Source organism: Nyctibius grandis, chromosome 6, assembly GCF_013368605.1.
Source record: "Nyctibius grandis isolate bNycGra1 chromosome 6, bNycGra1.pri, whole genome shotgun sequence".
NCBI lineage: Eukaryota > Metazoa > Chordata > Aves > Nyctibiiformes > Nyctibiidae > Nyctibius > Nyctibius grandis.
The window spans coordinates 2,363,927-2,385,100 of NC_090663.1; the positions used below are offsets into that span (position 1 = coordinate 2,363,927).

The window sequence follows — 21,174 nt, forward strand, 5'->3', positions numbered from 1 at the left end:
AAGAGACCTCTGGGATCATCGAGTCCAACCATTGCCCTGACACCACCATGTCAACTAGACCATGGCACTAAGGGCCATGTCCAGTCTTTTCTTAAACCCCTCCAGAGATGGTGACTCCACCACCTCCCTGGGCAGCCCCTTCCAATGGCTAATGACCCTTTATGAGAAGAAATGCTTCCTAATGTCCAACCTGAACCTCCCCTGGCCAAGCTTGAGGCTGTGTCCTCTTGGCCTATCGCTGGTTGCCTGGGAGAAGAGGCCGACTCCCATTCCACTACAACCTCCCTTCAGGTAGTTGTAGACTGCACTAAGGTCACCTCTGAGCCTTCTCTTCTCCAGACTAAACAACCCCAGCTCCCTCAGCCACTCCTCGTAGGTCAGACCCTCCAGACCCTTCACCAGCTTGGTCACCCTCCTCTGGACTCACTCCAACACCTCAACATCTTTCTTGCAGTGTGGGGCCCAGAACTGGACACAGGATTCAAGGTGCGGCCTCACCAGTGCTGAGTACAGAGGGACAATCACTTCCACAGACCGGCTGGCTACACTATTCCTAATAGAGGCCAGGATGCCATTGGCCTTCTTGGCCACCTGGGCACACTGCTGGCTCATGTTTAGCCGGCTGCCGATCAGCACCTCCAGGTCTCTTTCCACCGGGCTGCTTTCTAACCACTCTTCAACGTATAGGTGTTAACACACAGCAACATATCAGTCCCTGCAAAGTTTTAGAGACTAAACAAATTGATTTTACAGTCCTGACATCACCTTGGTACCATGAAAAACCTATTTTAACAAGTCAGATGCTCTGAACATGCTGTACCATCGATCAGATGATAGTCAGAGGATACGAACTAAATAGGCCACTCCTAAAATCTCTGCAAGAAATCACTATAAGCAATAAAAACATCAAATACAGGAAGGATAGAGAAATGAGGGGAAGAGGTCTAAGGGACTTCTTGCAGTTTAGAAGACCTTTGCCAAAAAAGGGCCATGGTCTAGTTGACATGGTGGTGTCAGGGCAATGGTTGGACTCGATGATCCCAGAGGGCTCTTCCAACCTGATTGATTCTGTGATTCTGTAAAGCCTTCATTGCCTAGTGAGCAAATAAGTATCTGAAGACCATCATTACAGAAAGTGATTCTTCATGAATAAGGGCTTTAATAGAGTTTGCTCTATTTTTTTCATACTGCCAAAAAGTCCCATACATAGTGAATCCCAACATCTGACTGGCTCACCATGATAACAGTTAAATAATTCATAATTCTTTATTTATTTACAGAAATGCATTTACTCCCATTTTCCATGTGCTATTTCAAAGTGAATGACATTTTACACAGCAAACCTCTAATTCACAAGTCAGTTTGGAGAGCTCACTCGCACAAAAAACCCCAACTTATTTACCAAGAATACCTAAGTTCTGCCCCATCTAGTTTTAAGAATAGCAAAATTAGAATCATGAGATCTAAGAATACTCAATGAAGACAAACCTCACCTAAAAGTCACACTAAGCAACACTAAAAACCAAGATGTTTACTACACTCACCTTCCTTCAATGAGCCAGGTGCATTTTGTTTTGTATTTGTAATTTCCAGGCCCATCCGTTACATACCCTGAAGGTTCAGTGAGTCTGTAAATAAAAACAAACAGATAAGCATTAGTCTCCAATGATAGTAAACATGCATAAAGGATTTCCTAAATTTAGAAGATCCACCATTAGATTTTCATTTACTGAAGAGCCACTGTGAACAAACCAACAACAACACAACACAAAGCCATCGGGCGACTGGGATTCTCCTGTTAAACTCTCTGGACGTTCTTGCTGATGATTGTCCTTAAAGAACGACAGTTGAGAGCGACGGTTTCTCTCTCAGATTGATGGTGGTCTTTCAAATCAGCACCATAGAGAAAAAAAGACCTTCCTCCACAAACAAAGACTAATTCACCGACTAATACCAGCCAGCCAGCAAAAGAAATTCCTGAACAGAAAAGCTAAAGTTACTCCTAAACTATTTATTCAGACAAACTACACAATTCTTGCAAGAAATTCAGATGAAGTCCATGGGCACAACCTCTTGCCCCTTCTGTATCTGACTCTTCACAAAGCCCTTGATGGCCTCCTGGATGGAGGACTGATCCCCAAAACCCTCCAGTGCAAAATAAGCCCTTAATTCCTCATGCATCAAGGGCTGCATAACTCAGAACAACGTCAGAGCATGGCAGTTCCAGGCAGCCCCCACCTTCAGTAGCATGTTCCCATCCCCCTGTCACCCTACATCAAGTGATTGAAGTCAAAGAGGTGAGTGGTCGCCACCCTGGGACGGTGCCAGGACTATGCTATGAACATCCCTTCCCCTCTGTGCCTATAAACAGGAGGTGACAACTCTACAGTAGCAAAAGACTCTGGAAAAAGGATGTAGAAGAAGAAAGTACAGTTGGAATCATTCATCCCAGGACATCCAATGAACACCTCACTTACAATCATTAAAAATTCAAGATGCCACTGAAAGAGAGAAGGGAACAAAGCCAGTAGAGGACTCGTTTTTGTCAACATCTGCAAAACATGGTACAGTGCAAATTCTGGGCAACTGCATTTGTCTAGACACTGCTCACAGGAATGTCCAAACAAGCAGCAGCAAACCCAGTCTGGAGCTCAGAAAGGTGTTTTGATGAAAAGTTCACAACATATTTCAGAACTATGCTTAACCCTTTGTTGTGGTACAAAGGAAATTGATACCTGGAATGCTCATTACTTGTGAGGAGCGACAATACAGGTACTGGAAAGAGCGAGCCCAGCCGTGCAAAACCTGCTTTCACATTTCCATTATTCCTACTCGAAATGTGACACCCAAACACATCCACAACATATCATTCTGTAAGAGAAAATGAAGGTAGCAATCTACTGGCTGCAGCTGTAACTTCTTCTGTCCATAGATTTTAATAAGGTGTGTTTTCTCCAAAGACCATGGGCAACAGAGAAGACAATCACATGTCATCAAAGCTGAGGGAGACAGATCTAGCAGGAGTTTGGGGCAGGGGATCATAGAATCATTTTGTTTCAAAAGGACCTTTAAGGTCATCAAGTCCAACCGCTAACCCAGTACTGCCAAGCCCACCACTAACCCACGTCCCTCAGCACCACATCTACACGGCTTTTACATCCCCCCAGGGATGGGGACTCCACCACTGCCCTGGGCAGCCTGTTCCAGCGCTTGACAACCCTTTCCATGAAGAAATTGTCCCTGATCTCCAATCTAAACCTCCCCTGGTGCAACTTGAGGCCATTTCCTCTCATCCCATCACTTGTTACCTGGGAAAAGAGACCGACCCCCACCTCGCTACACCCTCCTTTCAGGCAGTTGTAGAGAGCGAGAAGGTCTCCCCTCAGCCTCCTTTTCTCCAGGCTAAACAACCCCAGGTCCCTCAGCCGCTCCTCATCACACTTGTGCTACAGACCCTTCACCAGCTTCGTTGCCCTTCTCTGGACTCGCTCCAGCACCTCAAGGTCTTTCTTGTAGTGAGGGGCCCAAAACTGAACACAGGATTCGAGGTGCAGCCTCACCAGTGCCGAGTACAGAGGGACGATCACTCCCTGCCCTAGTCCTGCTGGCCACACTAGTGCTGATACAAGTCAGGATGCTGGTGGCCTTGTGGGCCACCTGGGCACACTGCTGGCTCATATTCAGCTGGCCATCAACCAACACCCCCAGGTCTTTTCCACCAGGCACTTTCCAGCCACTCTTCCCCCAGCCTGTAGCTTTGCATCACTTGGGCTCCCAAAAAACAGGCACCGAGATTCTGCACCTTCTGCCTTAGCATGGAGACTGGCATGAGCACACATGGGCTGAAGAGAAAACCAAGAGTCAGACTGTTGGGATACACGCTCCCATCTCATGTGCATTAGTCAAAATATTCCAGATTGGTTTCAACAAATAGCTGAAGTATAGCAGATACAGATGAAAATAAATTACCAGGGAAGGATGACATCAAATGGAAGCAGTATCTGAAGACACCCAAACACCACTTTCTGGCAGAGCACATACTGGCACCTGACCACCTAGAGAGGGTATGAACTCCACTGTCAGCACACGGCTGGAAAAATCGCAGCCTTCTGGCACAATTAAATTGTCCTACTTAAACCACAGTTTCAGTAAAATAAAAACAGTGTGCAAAATCAAATTTGGCAGAAAAGAGAAGGAAGCAAGATCAAAGTTCCCAAAACGGGTATCTTGGAACATTTTCCTGTGTCTTTTCCGAGTGATCTGTTAATGTTATCATCTAATTGTTTTAAAATATTTTGACTGAGTCAAAATGGTTTTACAGAATCTTTTCCATAGAGCACTTCTAAGTTCACCTCTGATTCAAATTAAAAAGACAAAACCCACACATTTTGAAAACCACCTTCCTCTTCCTCCGTATTAATTTATTATAATCCTTTCAACCTCAGAAATTTAGCTTACGATTTTTAAAAGTCAGTTACTGAAGGTCTTCAGGAGATCTACATTTAAGCAAGTGAAGAAACAGCTCCAGTTTTCAGGAGCACAGGAAGCATCTGTACCTTCTATGGAGACACAGAAAGATGTAGATCACAGAATCACAGAATCAGTCAATCAGGCTGGAAGAAACCTCTGGGATCATCGAGTCCAACCGTTGCCCTGACACCACCATGGCAACTAGACCACGGCACTAAGTGCCATGTCCAGGCTTTTCTTAAACCCCTCCAGAGATGGTGACTCCACCACCTCCCTGGGCAGCCCCTTCCAATGGCTAATGACCCTTGCTGAGAAGAAATGCTTCCTAATGGCCAACCTGAACCTCCCCTGGCGAAGCTTGAGGCTGTGTCCTCTTGTCCTATTGCTAGTTGCCTGCGAGAAGAGGCTGACTCCCACTTCACTACACCCTCCCTTCAGGTAGTTGTAGACTGCACTAAGGTCACCTCTGAGCCTCCTCTTCTCCAGGCTAAACAACCCCAGCTCCCTCAGCCGTTCCTCGGAGGTCAGACCCTCCAGACCCTTCCCCAGCTTGGTCACCCTCCTCTGGACTCGCTCCAACACCTCAACATCTTTCTTGAAGTGCGGGGCCCACAACTGGACACAGGATTCAAGGTGCAGCCTCACCAGTGCCGAGTACAGAGGGACGATCACCTCCCTGGACCGGCTGGCTAAAGCAAAAGATGCCCTGGGAAAGGAACATAAAATGAATACATGTGGATATAGATGTAGATAAACACACACACACATATATATTTTAAGCCTTCAACATCTTTCAAAATCCAAATTACTTATCTACTGACCAGGAATCTGCAAACCAGATGCAAATTCCAAGTTGTAGGCAATAACATCTAGACTTTTTGTCTAAATATTCATCCTTTTGAAAACAGTATCTGTGGAAGAGCTGGGACTCAAACTCTATCTGCACTGACAGCACTTTGCATGCAACCGAGAGTAAACAGACTCTGGAAACCCGAGCAAGTCTCGCAAGCTAAAAACAACCTTATGCAATCTGCCAAGCTCGCAGAGAGCCTCTGCTCAGAAAACTCTTTGAACAACTTTCTCTGGAAACAATTACTAAATCATTCACCGCAGAAACGCTATCAAGAGTGATAGAAAAATAAAATCCCGTTAGTGCTGTAGCTCCAGCCATGTCACATCTAGGGGAAAATAAGGAGCATTTCAGCACCAACATAATTTAATCATATTTCAGCAATGTAAAAATAAAACACAGGATTTAGTTTTAAAAAAAAAACATAGTCGAATTTCTTTGATGTACTATTAGCTAAGGCACTTAGTGCCACGGTCTAGTTGACATGGTGGTGTCAGGGCAATGGTTGGACTCCATGATCCCAGAGGGCTCTTCCAACCTGGTTGATTCTGTGATTCTGTGACTCTGGGATCTGTCAGTTACTCAGATTCCTCACTCAGCTTCAGAAGCTGCTGCCATTAAAAGCAAATAACGGATATTAAAAAAAAAAACAGAGTTAATGTCTCTGAAAGCAAAAGACATAGGAACTAAGTTCTTATCCCTGGCACGGCCAGGGCATTAGCAGATCTGTGTTAAACTATAAACACACCCACAGAGACATGTTCCAAGACAGACAGAAATAAATACTAAGCACTAAAAGCAAACTGAAGCTGGAATTTTATCTTCATATTCCATAGAGAAAGCTAAACTGATCTTCCAGCTCTAGTTAAAAAAAGCAAACAAGACCCCTTGTCCTCTCCAAGTCGGTCCTGTTTGCGCTGTATGTGGTAGTGTCTCATTCAGTGCTGGTGGGCACTGGCAACTTGGACATGTCCTACACAATGTTTTGTCTTTTTCTGTGAGCAAAGGCTCGGGAAGGGAATACGTGAGTAACTCGAGGGGGAAAAACACTCCAGGAACGAAGTAACTCCCCTATGAGGACAGGATGAGAGAGTTGGGGTTGTTCAGCCTGGAGAAGAAAAGGCTCCAGGGAGACCTTAGAGCACCTTCCAGTACCTGAAGTGTCTGCAGGAAAGCTGAAGAGGGACTTTTTACAAGGGCATGGAGTGATAGGATGAGGGGGAACGGTTTTAAACTGAAAGAGGGGAGATTTAGATGTGATATTAGGAAGAAATTCTTTGCTGTGAGGGTGGTGAGACACTGGCCCAGGTTGCCCAGAGAAGCTGTGGCTGCCCCCTCCCTGGCAGTGTTCAAGGCCAGGTTGGATGGGGCTTGGAGCAACCTGGGCTAGTGGAAGGTGTCCCTGCCCGTGGCAGGGGGGTTGGAACTAGGTGGTCTTTAAGGTCCTTTCCAACCCAAACCATGCTGTGATTCTATGATTCTGCTTCAATGGGACATTTTCATGACGTACACTGGGCTATGCACTAGAACTACTCTCAGGACACACACTAAGACTCCTGCCTCTGGGTAACCTGCTCCCCACGCCACCAGGCTCTGAGGTCTTTTGCCCTACTAAATGCTTTGTGAATATTTATAATTTTATCACTCAGACGCAAAAAAACAGCTTCCATAATGTATGGAAAGGCATCGATTCCCACTTGTCTTTGCTAACTTGGTAGTAGATGATGCTACTCTACAAGAAGCACTTCTGTACTACTTGGGTGTTATATCTACTACCAGTTGCTACACCCTAAGAAAACAAACAAGCAAGGTCTTCTAAGTATTCTCTGTGATGCATAAACACAGATACACGCAGGTGGAAAAACATACACAGGCAGGTGGAAAAACATACACAAAGCACAGGTAACACATTTAGCACCTACGAAGCTACAATATTGACTTTACAACCTCCAGGGTAGAGAAACAATTGCAAGGATCTGTTTACAAAACTGAGATTTGAAAATATATATGTACCCTCATGTGCACATACACACTACTTAGGGCTTGTTTCAAACACTACCAGGTGGCAACAGTGTTACGTACAGCTTTTGTAAATATTTCACTGATTTTCAAGTGCACTGCAATATTTAAGAATCAAAGGGAAAAAAAGGGAGTTAGGGAGCTGAATCTACAGCGCACATATTCAAAGGGCTCCAACCTCGACTGCTGCTTATTTCAGCTTTTAGTAAGGCAAAGTCAAAAGCGAAGTAATGAAAAGGATGAAGATCTCACAAAAGGGAGCCTGCTTCAAAAAGAAATGTTTTATGTAAAAGAATTCTGTGTATTTAGCTACTTCCCTGTAGTCCTGGGAGCCCCCGAAAAGCACAATGCCAACACAAGAAAATCAGACAGCAAACAATGGCATCTCCTGTGTAAAAAGCTAAATCTGAGTACAGGAGCATACCAGGTACATCCATGTGTGTTTAGTAACACCACGAGTAATACCAGCAGTATATATTTTTCAAATACAACTTAGCATACACTGACAAAGTTCGTACAGAGACAGGAACTGCACATCTAGGCAAAGACTCAAAGCTGTTATCTAATTACCATCTAATCACAGAATCACAGAATCAATCAGGTTGGAAGAGCCCTCTGGGATCATCGAGTCCAACCATTGCCCTGACACCACCATGGCAACTAGACCAGGGCACTAAGTGCCATGTCCAGGCTTTTCTTAAACACATCCAGAGATGCTGACTCCACCACCTCCCTGGGCAGCCCCTTCCAATGGTTAATGACCCTTGCTGAGAAGAAATGCTTCCTAATGTCCAACCTGAACCTCCCCTGGCCAAGCTTGAGGCTGTGTCCTCTTGTCCTAGCGCTAGTTGCCTGGGAGAAGAGGCCGACTCCCACTCCACTACAACCTCCCTTCAGGTAGTTGTAGACTGCAATAAGGTCACCTCGGAGCCTTCTCTTCTCCAGGCTAAACACCCCCAGCTCCCTCAGCCGTTCCTCGTAGGTCAGACCCTCCAGACCCTTCACCAGCTTGGTCGCCCTCCTCTGGACTCGCTCCAACACCTCAACATCTTCCTTGAAGTGTGGGGCCCAGAACTGGACACAGGATTCAAGGTGCGGCCTCACCAGTGCCGAATACAGAGGGACGATCACTCCCCCAGACCGGCTGGCTACACTATTCCTAATAGAGGCCAGGATGCCATCGGCCTGCTTGGCCACCTGGGTACGCTGCTGGCTCATGTTTAGCCGGCTGCCGATCAGCACCCCCAGGTCTCTTTCCGCCGGGCCGCTTTCTAACCACTCTTCCCCCAGCCTGTAGCGCTGCGTGGGGTTGTTGTGGCCGAAGTGTAAGACCCGGCACTTGTTCCTGTTGAACCTCATGCCGTTGGTCTCGGCCCATCGATCCAACCTGTCCAGATCCCTCTGTAGGGCCTTCCTACCCTCCAGCAGATCGACACTCCCACCCGGCTTGGTGTCATCTGCAGATTTGCTGAGGGTGCACTCAATCCCTACGTCTAGATCATCTATAAAGATATTGAACAGCACCGGCCCCAGAACTGAGCCCTGGGGAACACCGCTAGTGACTGGCTGGGGTGTTGAATATATTTATTTTCATCAGAAGAAATACAAAAGAGAAAATGAAGATTGCCTTTTCTTCATTACTCACCAGAAAAGGTAAGCAGGCTGGTTTGGTTTACGAAATACAGTAAACTTTAGCCTCTAAGAGGTCATCAATGGATCTCAAAGTTTGTATTGCTTTCAGTAAAACTGCAGGGACACTTACAACACCACAGAAGACTTATCAGCGCGTTGTCTGGAGAGTTTTAGCGCAGCCTTTCCACTTAAAAAAACAAACAAACCCAAAAAATAAAAGCAAAAAAAACCCCAAACCCAGTTGCTCATCTTAATTTTGAAGCTGCTAAATCTAGAGACTGATGCAAACCATGAGCATTCCTCCTCTCTCCCCTTTCCTTCCGAAGTGTTGCTGCCTCAAGCACATCACAATTAAAAGCCATTGTTTTGGGTAAATTTGAAGTTGAAGCCAATAAAGAAAGGGCTGTTACAGCCTATTACCAGAACAATGGCATTCTAGGCTAAACTGATTAACAATTTAGCTTTGTTCATTTTCTCACACTGAGGTTGCAGGATATTCCTTCTAGGGTTTGCTACAAGGCAAAGCCCTAATTTATATAGCTGTGGAATAGTGATCAGCCACAGAGGGGATGAGAGAAGCAGATAAACAAAATCTATGCATCTATTTCATGAATTTCTAATGTATAAGAGCTAAATGCCCTCTTCTGCCAGCTAGGTGCCACACCACGGGTACAGCTGGGAATATATAATTAATTACACACCAGGTCTCACAGCACTGAAGGTAATGTGGGAGAGGTTCGCCAGGGGAGGTTCAGGTTGGACATTAGGAAGCATTTCTGCAAGGGTCATTAGACATTGGAAGGGCTGCCCAGGGAGGTGGTGGAGTCACCATCTCTGGAGGTGTTTAAGAAAACACTGGACATGGCACTTAGTGCCATGGTCTAGTTGACATGGTGGTGTCAGGGCAATGGTTGGACTCCATGATCCCAGAGGGCTCTTCCAACCTGACTGATTCTGTGATTCTGTAATGACATTACTGCGAAATCAAGCTTGATAAGGATGTAATCTATGCAGTAATAGGTACCTAACCAAAGACTATGAAGTACTCTGGGTGTACACAGAGACGCCCTCCCACGTCCAAAGCCTCCAGCGCAACTGAGATAAGAGAGCCCTCAACATGAGTAAACTCATGCACAAGCCATTGCTGCCACCGCAATCCCAGAAGTGTCGTATCTGATCACCTTAACTCTACAACTAAAGGTGCAAAGTCACTGCTCGTTCACCCTAACGCTTTTTCAGTTACTCCTCCATGGTGCTATCACATCAGTTTCTGCATCGCCTTGAAGACAGCTCTACCCTGTGATTTCCAAAACTCTGAGGTAAGAGCTTCTGGATGGTGCAACCCTCCTTCAAGAAGCAGCCCAGCCCATGTCCTCCTCCTCGGGTGGTGGCAGGTTGACACAGGATCTTAAAAAAGGTCACAGCCTCAAAGGGGACACTCAACAGTTCTGGCAAAGAGCCACTTAAGCAATTCCCATCGAGCCACAAGGTGCACAAAGTGCTGGTGAAGGTGCACCCCAGCAGTTTGCCACAACCCCAGCCGATCTGAACACACAGTTTGGAAAGCGAGAGCTCAAAATACCCCCAATAATGCCATTTACTGCCATATCGGGCAACAGAGAGGCACGTAGCCATGAAATGCCTAGAAAATCTGATGGCTTTGCAAGCAAAGAGCATCTTCAACCATTCTCACAGCAACATGCCGCTATTCCAGCACCATGCTGTGAATTGCCTTCATCAGGGTTTTCCTCCCAGAATCACGTATTTCAAGGTCACTCTGCACCGCTCTGCCAATCTCACCATGGCAAAGAGGTCAGGGAGCAGTGATGATCACCCTCTACGCTTAATAGCTTCTGTTTTCATCCCACTTTCCACGGTACAGTTGAATTGATGCTAATGAGCTGTCCTGTGTCCAAAAAAAAATATTGAATGACTGGCACAATTAATTTACTATGGGAAACACTGTTTCTTCAGAGGAAGAGATTAGCTTTGCCCTTCTGTGTCAGATACGTAAAAAAGTGATTTCCTGGCTGCTGATCAGAGATAAGGGCAGAGCCTGAAAAGCCCCGGTGAGGTCTGAGAAAGGATGCTCAGAGAAACTGCAGCAGGTAAAACATATCACCGCAGCCTCTCCTGCCTGAGTCCCAACCTGCAGCACCGATGCTCGCAAACCTGCTAAATCCCTCTTTGTTCCTGAAAAATACGCCTTGATCTGAGAAGCTGCTGTGCTCCAAAGGAAGACTGAATGACCATCGAGAGTCCCAGAGAGCAGAGAAGGCACAAATGCTGCCACAGTGTTAAAAATCACAGAATCACAGAATCAATCAGGTTGGAAGAGACCTCTGGGATCATCGAGTCCAACCGTTGCCCCGACACCACCATGTCAACTAGTCCAGGGCACTAAGTGCCATGTCCAGGCTTTTCTTAAACACCTCCAGAGATGGTGACTCCACCACCTCTCTGGGCAGCCCCTTCCAATGGCTAATAACCCTTTCAGAGAAGAAATTCTTCCTAATGTCCAACCTGAACCTCCCCTGGCAAAGCTTGAGGCTGTGTCCTCTTGTCCTATCGCTGGTTGCTTGGGAGAAGAGGCCGACTCCCACGCCGCTACAACCTCCCTTCAGGTAGTTGTAGACTGCACTAAGGTCACCTCTGAGCCTCCTCTTCTCCAGGCTAAACAACACCAGCTCCCTCAGCCGTTCCTCGGAGGTCAGACCCTCCAGACCCTTCACCAGCTTGGTCGCCCTCCTCTGGACTCGCTCCAACACCTCAACATCTTTCTTGAAGTGCAGGGGAAAAATCATCAAGTCAACAAGCTAGAACCGACTATTTTCAAGCACTGCCCCTCTCCAGTTGGCCACCAGCATCTCCATCAGGATCCTGATCTTGACACACTCTCCCAGCTGCTGCTCTTCTGCTGTCACCGAAAATCAACGCCACCGAAGTCGTCTCCTTCGGGGCTGGCTGGTGCCTCTGCCATGATCCTGCTGGAGCTGCCGGCTGCTCTCAGCATCAGCAGCAGTGCTGATCTTGAAATGCGTCCCCTCCTTGGCTTAAATAAGCTGAGCCACACCTGGAGCTCCTCCCCATCCTCTAGTTATTCCTTTAAAGTCGCACTCGCCCAGACAGCTCTCCTGACGGGGAAGGAGAGCAATTTCAAAGACATTTAATCTAAAAACACACTTCAGCTCCTCTTTATGGAAGAAGTTTGCTTTCTCTCCTACCCTGCTAACCCAAAAGTTATAATAGTAAGTGAATTATAGAGAAATCATTTGACAAGACACCAAACTACCCAACCTCAACACGCACACAACAAAAACAACGAAGGAAAAGCTGATTTCCCTCCTCCAATCCCATTTCCTCATGTCAGAAGCACTGGGGAAAGAAAAACACAAACAAACAAACTGTGCTGGATCCCAAAAGACACCAGCATTTCACTGGTTTCACAAGCACTGGTGAGAGAGGCTGCCTTGTAATAACATCCACGTTTGGATGCACCAGAAACGCAGTGTAGCTCCACCTGATGTTCTTGCCTCTAAGTTTCTTTAGTTATAGAATTACAGAACGGTTTGGGTTGGAAGGGACCTTAAAGATCATCTAGTTCCAACCCCCTGCCACGGGCAGGGACACCTTCCACCAGCCCAGTTGCTCCAAGCCCCATCCAACCTGGCCTTGAACACTGCCAGGGAGGGGGCAGTTATTAAAGCCAAACTGAAAATATCCCAAATTTAGATATATCTTTATTTCCAGCACCAGCAGAGAGACCACAAATCAACATTGCTCACTGCATAACCTCAGCTTTACTTCTGTTGAAACAAACACCCACGCTGCAGTGTAAATATAAACCTTACTGTGCACCTTGACTACTGCAAATTCTTCCCCGCATTCAAATTTACTGGGGAAACAATAAAAGATATTGTTATGATCATTACACCGCAGGAGCCTGTTCTTCACCCAAGCAGTATGTTGTAAATGCAGATTTCTGTGGCTTTGCTCCACTATCTCCATATTATCATTGATCTCAGCCTCCACACCGCAACAACTCCAATCTTATCAGTCTTTTCTTCAAAGTGCTTTCCCCCGTGCCTGTATTATATGCAGAAATATATGCAGTCTACAACTACCTGAAGGGAGGTTGTAGTGGAGTGGGAGTCGGCCTCTTCTCCCGGGCAACTAGCGATAGGACAAGAGGACACAGCCTCAAGCTTCGACAGGGAGGTTCAGGTTGGACATTAGGAAGAATTTCTTTTCAGAAAGGGTCATTAGATGTTGGAAGGGGCTGCCCAGGGAGGTGGTGGAGTCACCATCTCTGGAGGGGTTTAAGAAAAGACTGGACATGGCACTTAGTGCCATGGTCTAGTTGACAGGGTGGTGTCAGGGCAATGGTTGGACTCGATGATCCCAGAGGGCTCTTCCAACCTGGTTGATTCTGTGATTCTGTGATTCTGTGAAATGTTACCGTGACAAAGGCCCCTTCATCACGTCCCCTTGAAGCCCACCATTATCCAACGCCCGTACCTGAGACCACAGCCATGCAGATGGTGTACGTTACAACAGCTGTCCGTTAAACTGATCTACCAGTTGCACTACGCTTTCCCCATCTGTTTGCAAATCCATGTATTGGATCTTGGTCTAGTTCTTTGAAATAAAGAGAATTTAGCTGCAAGTGTTTGTAATGCCTAGAAAAACTCAACTCATCCTTCAGTGGTGCTCCTGAAATGCTCCTGGAGTTTATAGCAGTAAGTTGTCTGCTTCACACCAGGCAGGAGGAGACAAGAGTGCAGAGCAGAAGAAAATACAGCTCACACATCATAAACCACCTAACTTTGCAGACGAAAAATGAATGTATCAGCCTCTCTCCTTCCCTTGCACACCATGAATCCTTACAACCTTCATCCAAGAGCCCTTAAAAACATTCTTACCCCACACAAATTGCCTCAGCATCACCCCAAACTCAACTCCCTGCAAGACGAAAGTAAGGAGAAAGCACATTATTGCGATCGTCAAAGAGAATCATCAAAGGCTAATGATGACAGATCTCCAGAGCTACACAGGTCCCATCAAGGTCTATCACTGGAAGACCAAAAAAGATTCATTGTATTAGATGATCCAGCCTGACTTCAGGTAATATATAAAACAAAGACTATAACCTATGCTTAAATAAAGTGCATCTTCTAGGAAAAATAATGGTTCTAAAGATACTCAGAAGGATTAAAAAAAAACTCATGTCATTTAATTCTTTTTTCTTACTCTGTGTCCAAGTCCCAGTTTGCATTTATCAAACTTTACCTCCACTTATTAAGTTTTTGGTTAGTTTTCTAGAGGGAGGTGAGAGCAGAATCATTTATTATCGAAATTCATCATCCCATTCTGGAAGGTTACAGAGTCTCTTTTTAAAAAATAACATGTTGCACTAGTTAAATTCTGGTTAGAAATTAAAACTATAACAAATTCTAGGCAAGATTCTAGTTTAATCATTTCTGCTTGTATCATCTGTATTCATACGTGCAAGATTTCCAACTCATACTGGGGTAAGTCACAATCAGTGTAGTTTTAACAGAAAGAGTCTACAAATATCCGGTCTATGCAGAATCTTAAACGAACTTAACATGTATCTACATAAATTTTTTCAGATCTTCCAAGCTCAAAGCTTTAATAATCCACAAAAAAATAGTATTTTTTAAAAATAAACTATTTTAGTCCATTTCATAATGCACTTTGCACTTCTGATTCGACCAATTTGAACCCATTTTTCTAGCAGTCAACATCTTTTCACTTGTTATTCTGCCCTCCCTTCTGTTTCAGACGTTAATTGTGATTCACACTCAGTTGCGAATAGCACACGAGGTTTGTTGGGTGACTTTTCAGCACTTTCCCCAAATTAGAAACATTCAATCACAGAATCACAGAATCAACCAGGTTGGAAGAGACCTCTGGGATCATCGAGTCCAACCATTGCCCTGACACCACCATGGCAACTAGACCATGGCACTAAGTGCCATGTCCAGTCTTTTCTTACACACATCCAGAGATGGTGACGAGTCAAAAATGTATCTTAAGGACATGGACAGACATTTAAATCGCAGTACACCACACCTGTGTACCTTGTAAATAAGGCATCATAATTAGAATTTTTAAAGCTCATGCTCAGAATTGACAGACACGTCAATATTCTGCTCCAGTTGAGGAGCACTTTACTCTGATAAGCTTTCACGTTCCTAGTCCTACATTTAAACCCAGGCAAAAAGCGTTCATTGGTGGGATGTGTGTTGTACTGCGAATGAAATGGGGTTGAGCTGCCGACTTAACCTTCCAGTCAGCAGCAAAGGAGATACATGGATTCAGCGAGACCCGGCCAGGCTGGAGAGCTGGGCGGAGAGGAACCTCATGAAGTTCAAAAAAAGGCAAGTGTAGAGTCCTGCACCTCGGGAGGAATAACCCCATGCACCGGTACATGTTGGGGGCTGATCTACTGGAGAGCAGCTCTGCAGAGAAGGACCTGGGGGTTCTGGTGGACAAGTTCCCCTTGAGCCAGCAATATGCCCTTGTGGCCAGGAAGGCCAATGGTATCCTGGGGTGCATTAGGAAGAGTGTGGCCAACAGGTCAAGGGAGGTTATCCTGCCACCCTACACGGCCCTGCTGAGGCCACATCTGGAGTAACTGTGGGCAGTCATGGGCCCCCCAGTTCAAGAAAGAGAAGGAATTACTGAAGAGAGTCCAGCGAAGGGCTACAAAGATGATCAGAGGACTGGAGCATCTCTCTTATGAGGAGAGGCTGAGAGAGTTGGGTCTGTTCAGCTTGGAGAAGAGAAGACTGAGGGGGGATCTTATCAACACTTACAAATACCTTAGGGGTGGGTGTCAAGAGGAGGGGACCAGACTCTTCTCAGTGGTGACCAGTGACAGGACAAGGGGCAATGGGCACAAGCTGAAACATGGGAAGTTCCATCTGAATATGAGGAGAAACTTCTTTACTGTGAGGGTGCCAGAGCCCTGGCACAGGCTGCCCAGGGAGGGCGGGGAGTCTCCTTCTCTGGAGATATTCAAAACCCTCCTGGACGCGACCCTGTCTAACGTGCTCTGGGTGACCCTGCTTTGGCAGGGGTTGGACTAGATGATCTCCAGAGGTCCCTTCCCTTAACCATTCTGTGATTCTCTGATTCTGTGAAATGGAGTTTTAAGGTCATCCTCAAGGAGCAGAGAACCATCATCCTGCTGCACTTTGCTAAGACGTACTCAAAAACCCAAGTGTCTACAACAAAAGTAAAATCATCAGCATCAATCTTTCCCCTTTCAAAAGCTCTGCATGAAACTGCTGCCCAGTTCTTCCTAGCCAATGCACCCCAAAATACCCCATTTCAACTCAAGAAGCATGTTTAAAGTCTGTTTTAGCTGCAAACTTGCCCCCCTCCACCACCACTGATTCCTAGGCCAAATGCAGAGCGCAGTACCTGCTAGCAGCACTTACAGAAAACCTCAAGCCAAAGATCAGTCAGTTCTGCAGCAAAAAAAAGGAAAATATTGAGACATCCTATAAATAAATATCACAGCCTGACCCACTTTCCTAACAGGGATAGAAATCATTCCTTTTATTTCCTGCCTGACATTCAAAAATTTCTAAGCTCCTACGTATCAGTGTTACCTGCTGGGAAAACTGTTCCCTAAAAAGAAAAAGTTAGAAAACAGCTTGGTGTGAAGGTTAACTTCCATTTGGTTCCCACGTGATTTGGATGCAGATGATACACATACACATAGAATCACAGAGTCACAGAATCAATCAGGTTGGAAGAGACCTCTGGGATCATCGACTCCAACCATTGCCCTGACACCACCATGTCAACCAGACCATGGCACTAAGTGCCATGTCCAGTCTTTTCTTAAACCCCTCCAGAGATTTGTTACTGCAAGAGTTTTTACTGAATATTCACAAGACCTTCTACACCCCAGAAAATGCAACAAGTGGCACATATTTTTATTCTGCCTCTTGACACCAGTGACATATCGATGGAGCGTTTGACAATTAAGTATCCAAAAACAAACTTGGAAGAAAATATTATATTTATTAATGAAACAGATTTGATAAACATGCTAATAAGGAAACTGTTCTCAAGGATGCCACTAGTACGAATAATGCGACATCCACAGGAGCCCTCATAAGCATTGAATAGAAGGACTTGGGGCTGATGGGTGACAAGAAGCTCACCATGAGCCAGCAATGTGCGCTGGCAGCCCAGAAAGCCAACTGTGTCCTGGGCTGCATCCCCAGCAGAGTGGCAAGCAGGGCGAGGGAGGGGATTCTGCCCCTCTGCTCCGCTCTCAGGAGACCCCCCCTGCAGTGCTGCGTCCAGCTCTGGGGCCTCCAACATCAGAAGGACACGGAGCTATTGGAGCGAGTCCAGAGGAGGCCACGAAGATGCTCAGAGGGCTGGAGCCCCTCTGCTCTGGAGACAGGCTGAGAGAGTTGGGGCTGTTCAGCCTGGAGAAGAGAAGGCTCCGGGGAGACCTTAGAGCACCTTCCAGTACCTGAAGGGGCTACAGGAAAGCAGGAGAGGGGCTTTTTACAAGGGCATGGAGTGACAGGATGAGGGGGAACGGTTTTAAACTGAAAGAGGGGAGATTGAGATTGGACATTAGGAAAAAATTCTTTGCTGTGAGGGTGGTGAGACCCTGGCCCAGGTTGCCCAGAGAAGCTGTGGCTGCCCCCTCCCTGGCAGTGTTTAAGGCCAGGTTGGATGGGGCTGGGAGCAACCTGGCCTGGTGGAAGGTGTCCCTGCCCGTGGCAGGGGGGTTGGAACTAGATGATCTTTAAGGTCCCTTCCAACCCAAACCAGTCTGTGATTCTGTGATTCTACGAATATTAAATTTAAACTTGAGAGAACAAGTGTGGTCCCATAGAAATAAAGTGTATGTGTTCGTATAGTACATGGACATACCGTCTGCCCCAAAAATGTCACAAGTATTACCTTAAATAATGAAAGGCATGTAAATATTATTTGGCTTTAAGGAGGGGACAGAGAAGAAATTAATTGAGGGGAGATGGAAGCCCACAGAGCATCAATAATAAAAACAACTCAACCTTTTTGATGAATAATCTTCTAAAATCTTATGAAAATATTCCATTTTGTGCCTCATTTCAGTGAATTTTGCTCCCAAACATACTCTCTCCAGCCACATGAGGGATCTTTCCTAACAGTCCCTCCAGCACATACACCTGAAAGGTTATGAACGGTCATTCAACCAGGGACTATGACTGCAGGGGAACCCAGCTCACAGCTGATTCTTGACCCCAGAGTCTGGTTCTGTTTCCATCTCTGTTCCTCTCCCACTGAACATCTTCCAGCACCTGCAGAAGCAATTGGAGACGAGCACCTACCTTCATAACACAAATAAGCAACATTTATCTTGAGATTGCCAATATCCAGGAGAAAGAAAGATGAAAACAAAAAACACTCTTTTCTAATTTCTGGTTTTACACTCACTTCCCATTTCCACATACATATTGGTACAGAATTGTAATCATCTTCCATAAACACTGTATCAGTCCTTCTCACAGAACCACAGAATGGTTAAGGGTTGGAAGGGACCTCTGGAGATCATCCAGTCCAACCCCCTGCCAAAGCAGGGTCACCCAGAGCACGTAGCACAGGGTCGTGTCCAGGTGGGTTTTGACATCTCCAGAGAAGGAGACTCCCCGCCCGCCCTGGGCAGCCTGTGCCAGGGCTCTGCCACCCTCAAAGGAAAGAAGTTCCTCTTCATATTCAGATGGAACTTCCCATGTTTCAGCTTGTGCCCGTTGCCCCTTGTCCTGTCACTGGGCACCACTGAGAAGAGTCTGGTCCCTCCTCTTGGCACCCACCCCTGAGGTATTTGTAAGTGTTGATAAGATCCCCTCTCAGTCTTCTCTTCTCCAAGCTGAACAGCCCCAGCTCTCTCAGCCTCTCCTCATAAGAGAGATGCTCCAGTCCTCTGATCATCTTTGTAGCCCTTCGCTGGACTCTCTCCAGTAGTTCTCCCTTTCCCTTACATTCTCCAGTTCAAGCCAGGTGTTTCTCTATCCCATGGACCACTGTGATAAATTCTTAACAACAGAGAGAAAAAGAATAATACGTCACCCCTTGCAGAAAAGCACGAGTGGTATTTTCCCCAAATGACTCATTTTTAATGAAACCAATTTCACAGCAAGTAGAAAAAAATAGGAGCTAAACATTGAATAATTCAAGTATTTAATCAAGGCAGATGTACACAGCTTCCTCGAGAAGCTCCCCTTTGTTAAGCAGAACAAAACTCGAAAATAAAGAAAAACCCAGATGACTTGAATTGAGGCAGGACTCCATTTACACTCTAGAAATGCAAATCCTGAGCGCTCGTACAGCAACGTGTTCTCACCCCTCTCGTGCCTCTGCTGCAGCAGCACAATACACCCCCAGACACAGTCATGCTGCTGCCAAAATAGGTTACGTATCAACATGAAAAAATCAGGCATTACGATGGTAAACAAAGTGGGGGGGGTGGGGAAAGAGCGTAATGAACTGTAAGGCTTCGCCAGGGGAGGTTCAGGTTGGACATTAGGAAGAATTTCTTTTCAGCAAGGGTCATTAGCCATTGGAAGGGGCTGCTCAGGGAGGTGGTGGAGTCACCATCTCTGGAGGGGTTTAAGAAAAGACTGGACATGGCACTTAGTGCCATGGTCTAGTTGACATGGTGGTGTCAGGGCAATGGTTGGACTCGATGATCCCAGAGGGCTCTTCCAACCTGGTTGATTCTGTGATTCTGTAAGGCTCCTCAAGAATTAATTTGCCATCAAAACACACAACTATATATTAACACCAACCTGTATGTGCAACTCAGCACCAGAAATGCTGATGCTTAAGCAGGGCAGCACAGTACAGCCATTCATTTGCATGTATGCATGAAAACCCACCGGCGCAAACCCTCTGGTGCGCAGACTTTTATTACGGGTAGTTAAACGGCTGGTGGAATTCCTCTGAAAGAGTCAACAAATGTGATCAACTCCGTGAATGCTCTACAAATCCCACAGTTAATTGTCGCCATAAGGAAATACACAGAATCACAGAGCGGTTGGGGTGGGAAGGGACCTCTGGAGATCATCCAGTCCAACCCCCTGCCCAAGCAGGGTCACCCAGAGCACGTTGCACAAGGTCACGTCCAGGCGGGTTTTGAATATCTCCAGAGAAGGAGACTCCCCACCCTCCCTGGGCAGCCTGTGCCAGGGCTCTGCCACCCTCAAAGTCAAGTTTTTCCTCATGTTGAGATCGAACTTCCTGTGTTTCAGTTTGTGCCCATTGCCCCTCGTCCTGTCGCTGGGCACCACTGAGAACAGTCTGGCCTCATGCCCTCGACACCCACCCCAAAGGTATTTGTGTATCGATAAGATCCCCTCTCAGTCTTCTCTTCTCCAGGCTAAAATACAGTTTTTGATACGCTGCTGTTCACACCTAAGAGATGAGAAGACACCTGCTCTGGTTTACACCCGAAGCCAGAGCCATTATCCTGCTTCAGCGAATGGAGGAAAGACCAGACTTGACGTAGATTTGGTTAAATCCCCTTAATCCCGTAAGTGAAAACTTTCTACTGCTGGCACAGGTCGGTTTAAGCACACGCAGCTTACTCCACCAGCTAGCCTAAGCTTTTCCACCAGCTTCTTGCAAGAATGAAGTAAACCCACGCCACTCAAACCACCACAATATTTATTTAAGAGCCTGAGAAAATAAACCAAAATGTGAAAGACATCCAGTAACTCAACAGCTCTGAACTCAAAGAGGTGAAGAGCTGGAGTGATTTTCAAATACCAGAGCGTGTGTGTCAGCCTCGCTGTGACCAGCAAGTATAAATCCCTTAGGAAAAGGGGTGGGTTTAGCCACTATAAACTGCTCTGCTTTATTAAATGCATCTGCACAATAAATTTTACAATCCATATCAGATGTTTCACAGAATCACAGAATGGTTAGGGGTTGGAAGGGACCTCTGGAGATCATCTACTCCAACCCCCTGCCAAAGCAGGGTCACCCACAGCACGTTGCACAGGGCAGTGTCCAGGCGGGTTTTGAGTATCTCCAGAGAAGGAGACTCCCCCGCTCCCTGGGCAGCCTGTGCCAGGGCTCTGCCACCCTCAAAGGAAAGAAGTTCCTCCTCATATTCAGATGGAACTTCCCGTGTTTCAGTTTGTGCCCATTGCCCCTTG

The 21,174-nt window shown here is 46.3% G+C and overlaps 1 protein-coding gene across 2 annotated transcripts in view; it reads right to left on the reverse strand.

Moving 5' to 3' along the window:
* ATRN (attractin) overlaps window positions 1-21,174 on the reverse strand; it is a 194,611-nt gene that overhangs the window by 149,024 nt on the left and 24,413 nt on the right. For both annotated transcript variants that reach the window (XM_068402627.1, XM_068402628.1), the window contains exon 2: window positions 1,545-1,628. In XM_068402627.1, coding sequence (XP_068258728.1) covers window positions 1,545-1,628 — 84 coding nt within the window. The remainder of the gene's footprint in view (window positions 1-1,544; window positions 1,629-21,174) is intronic.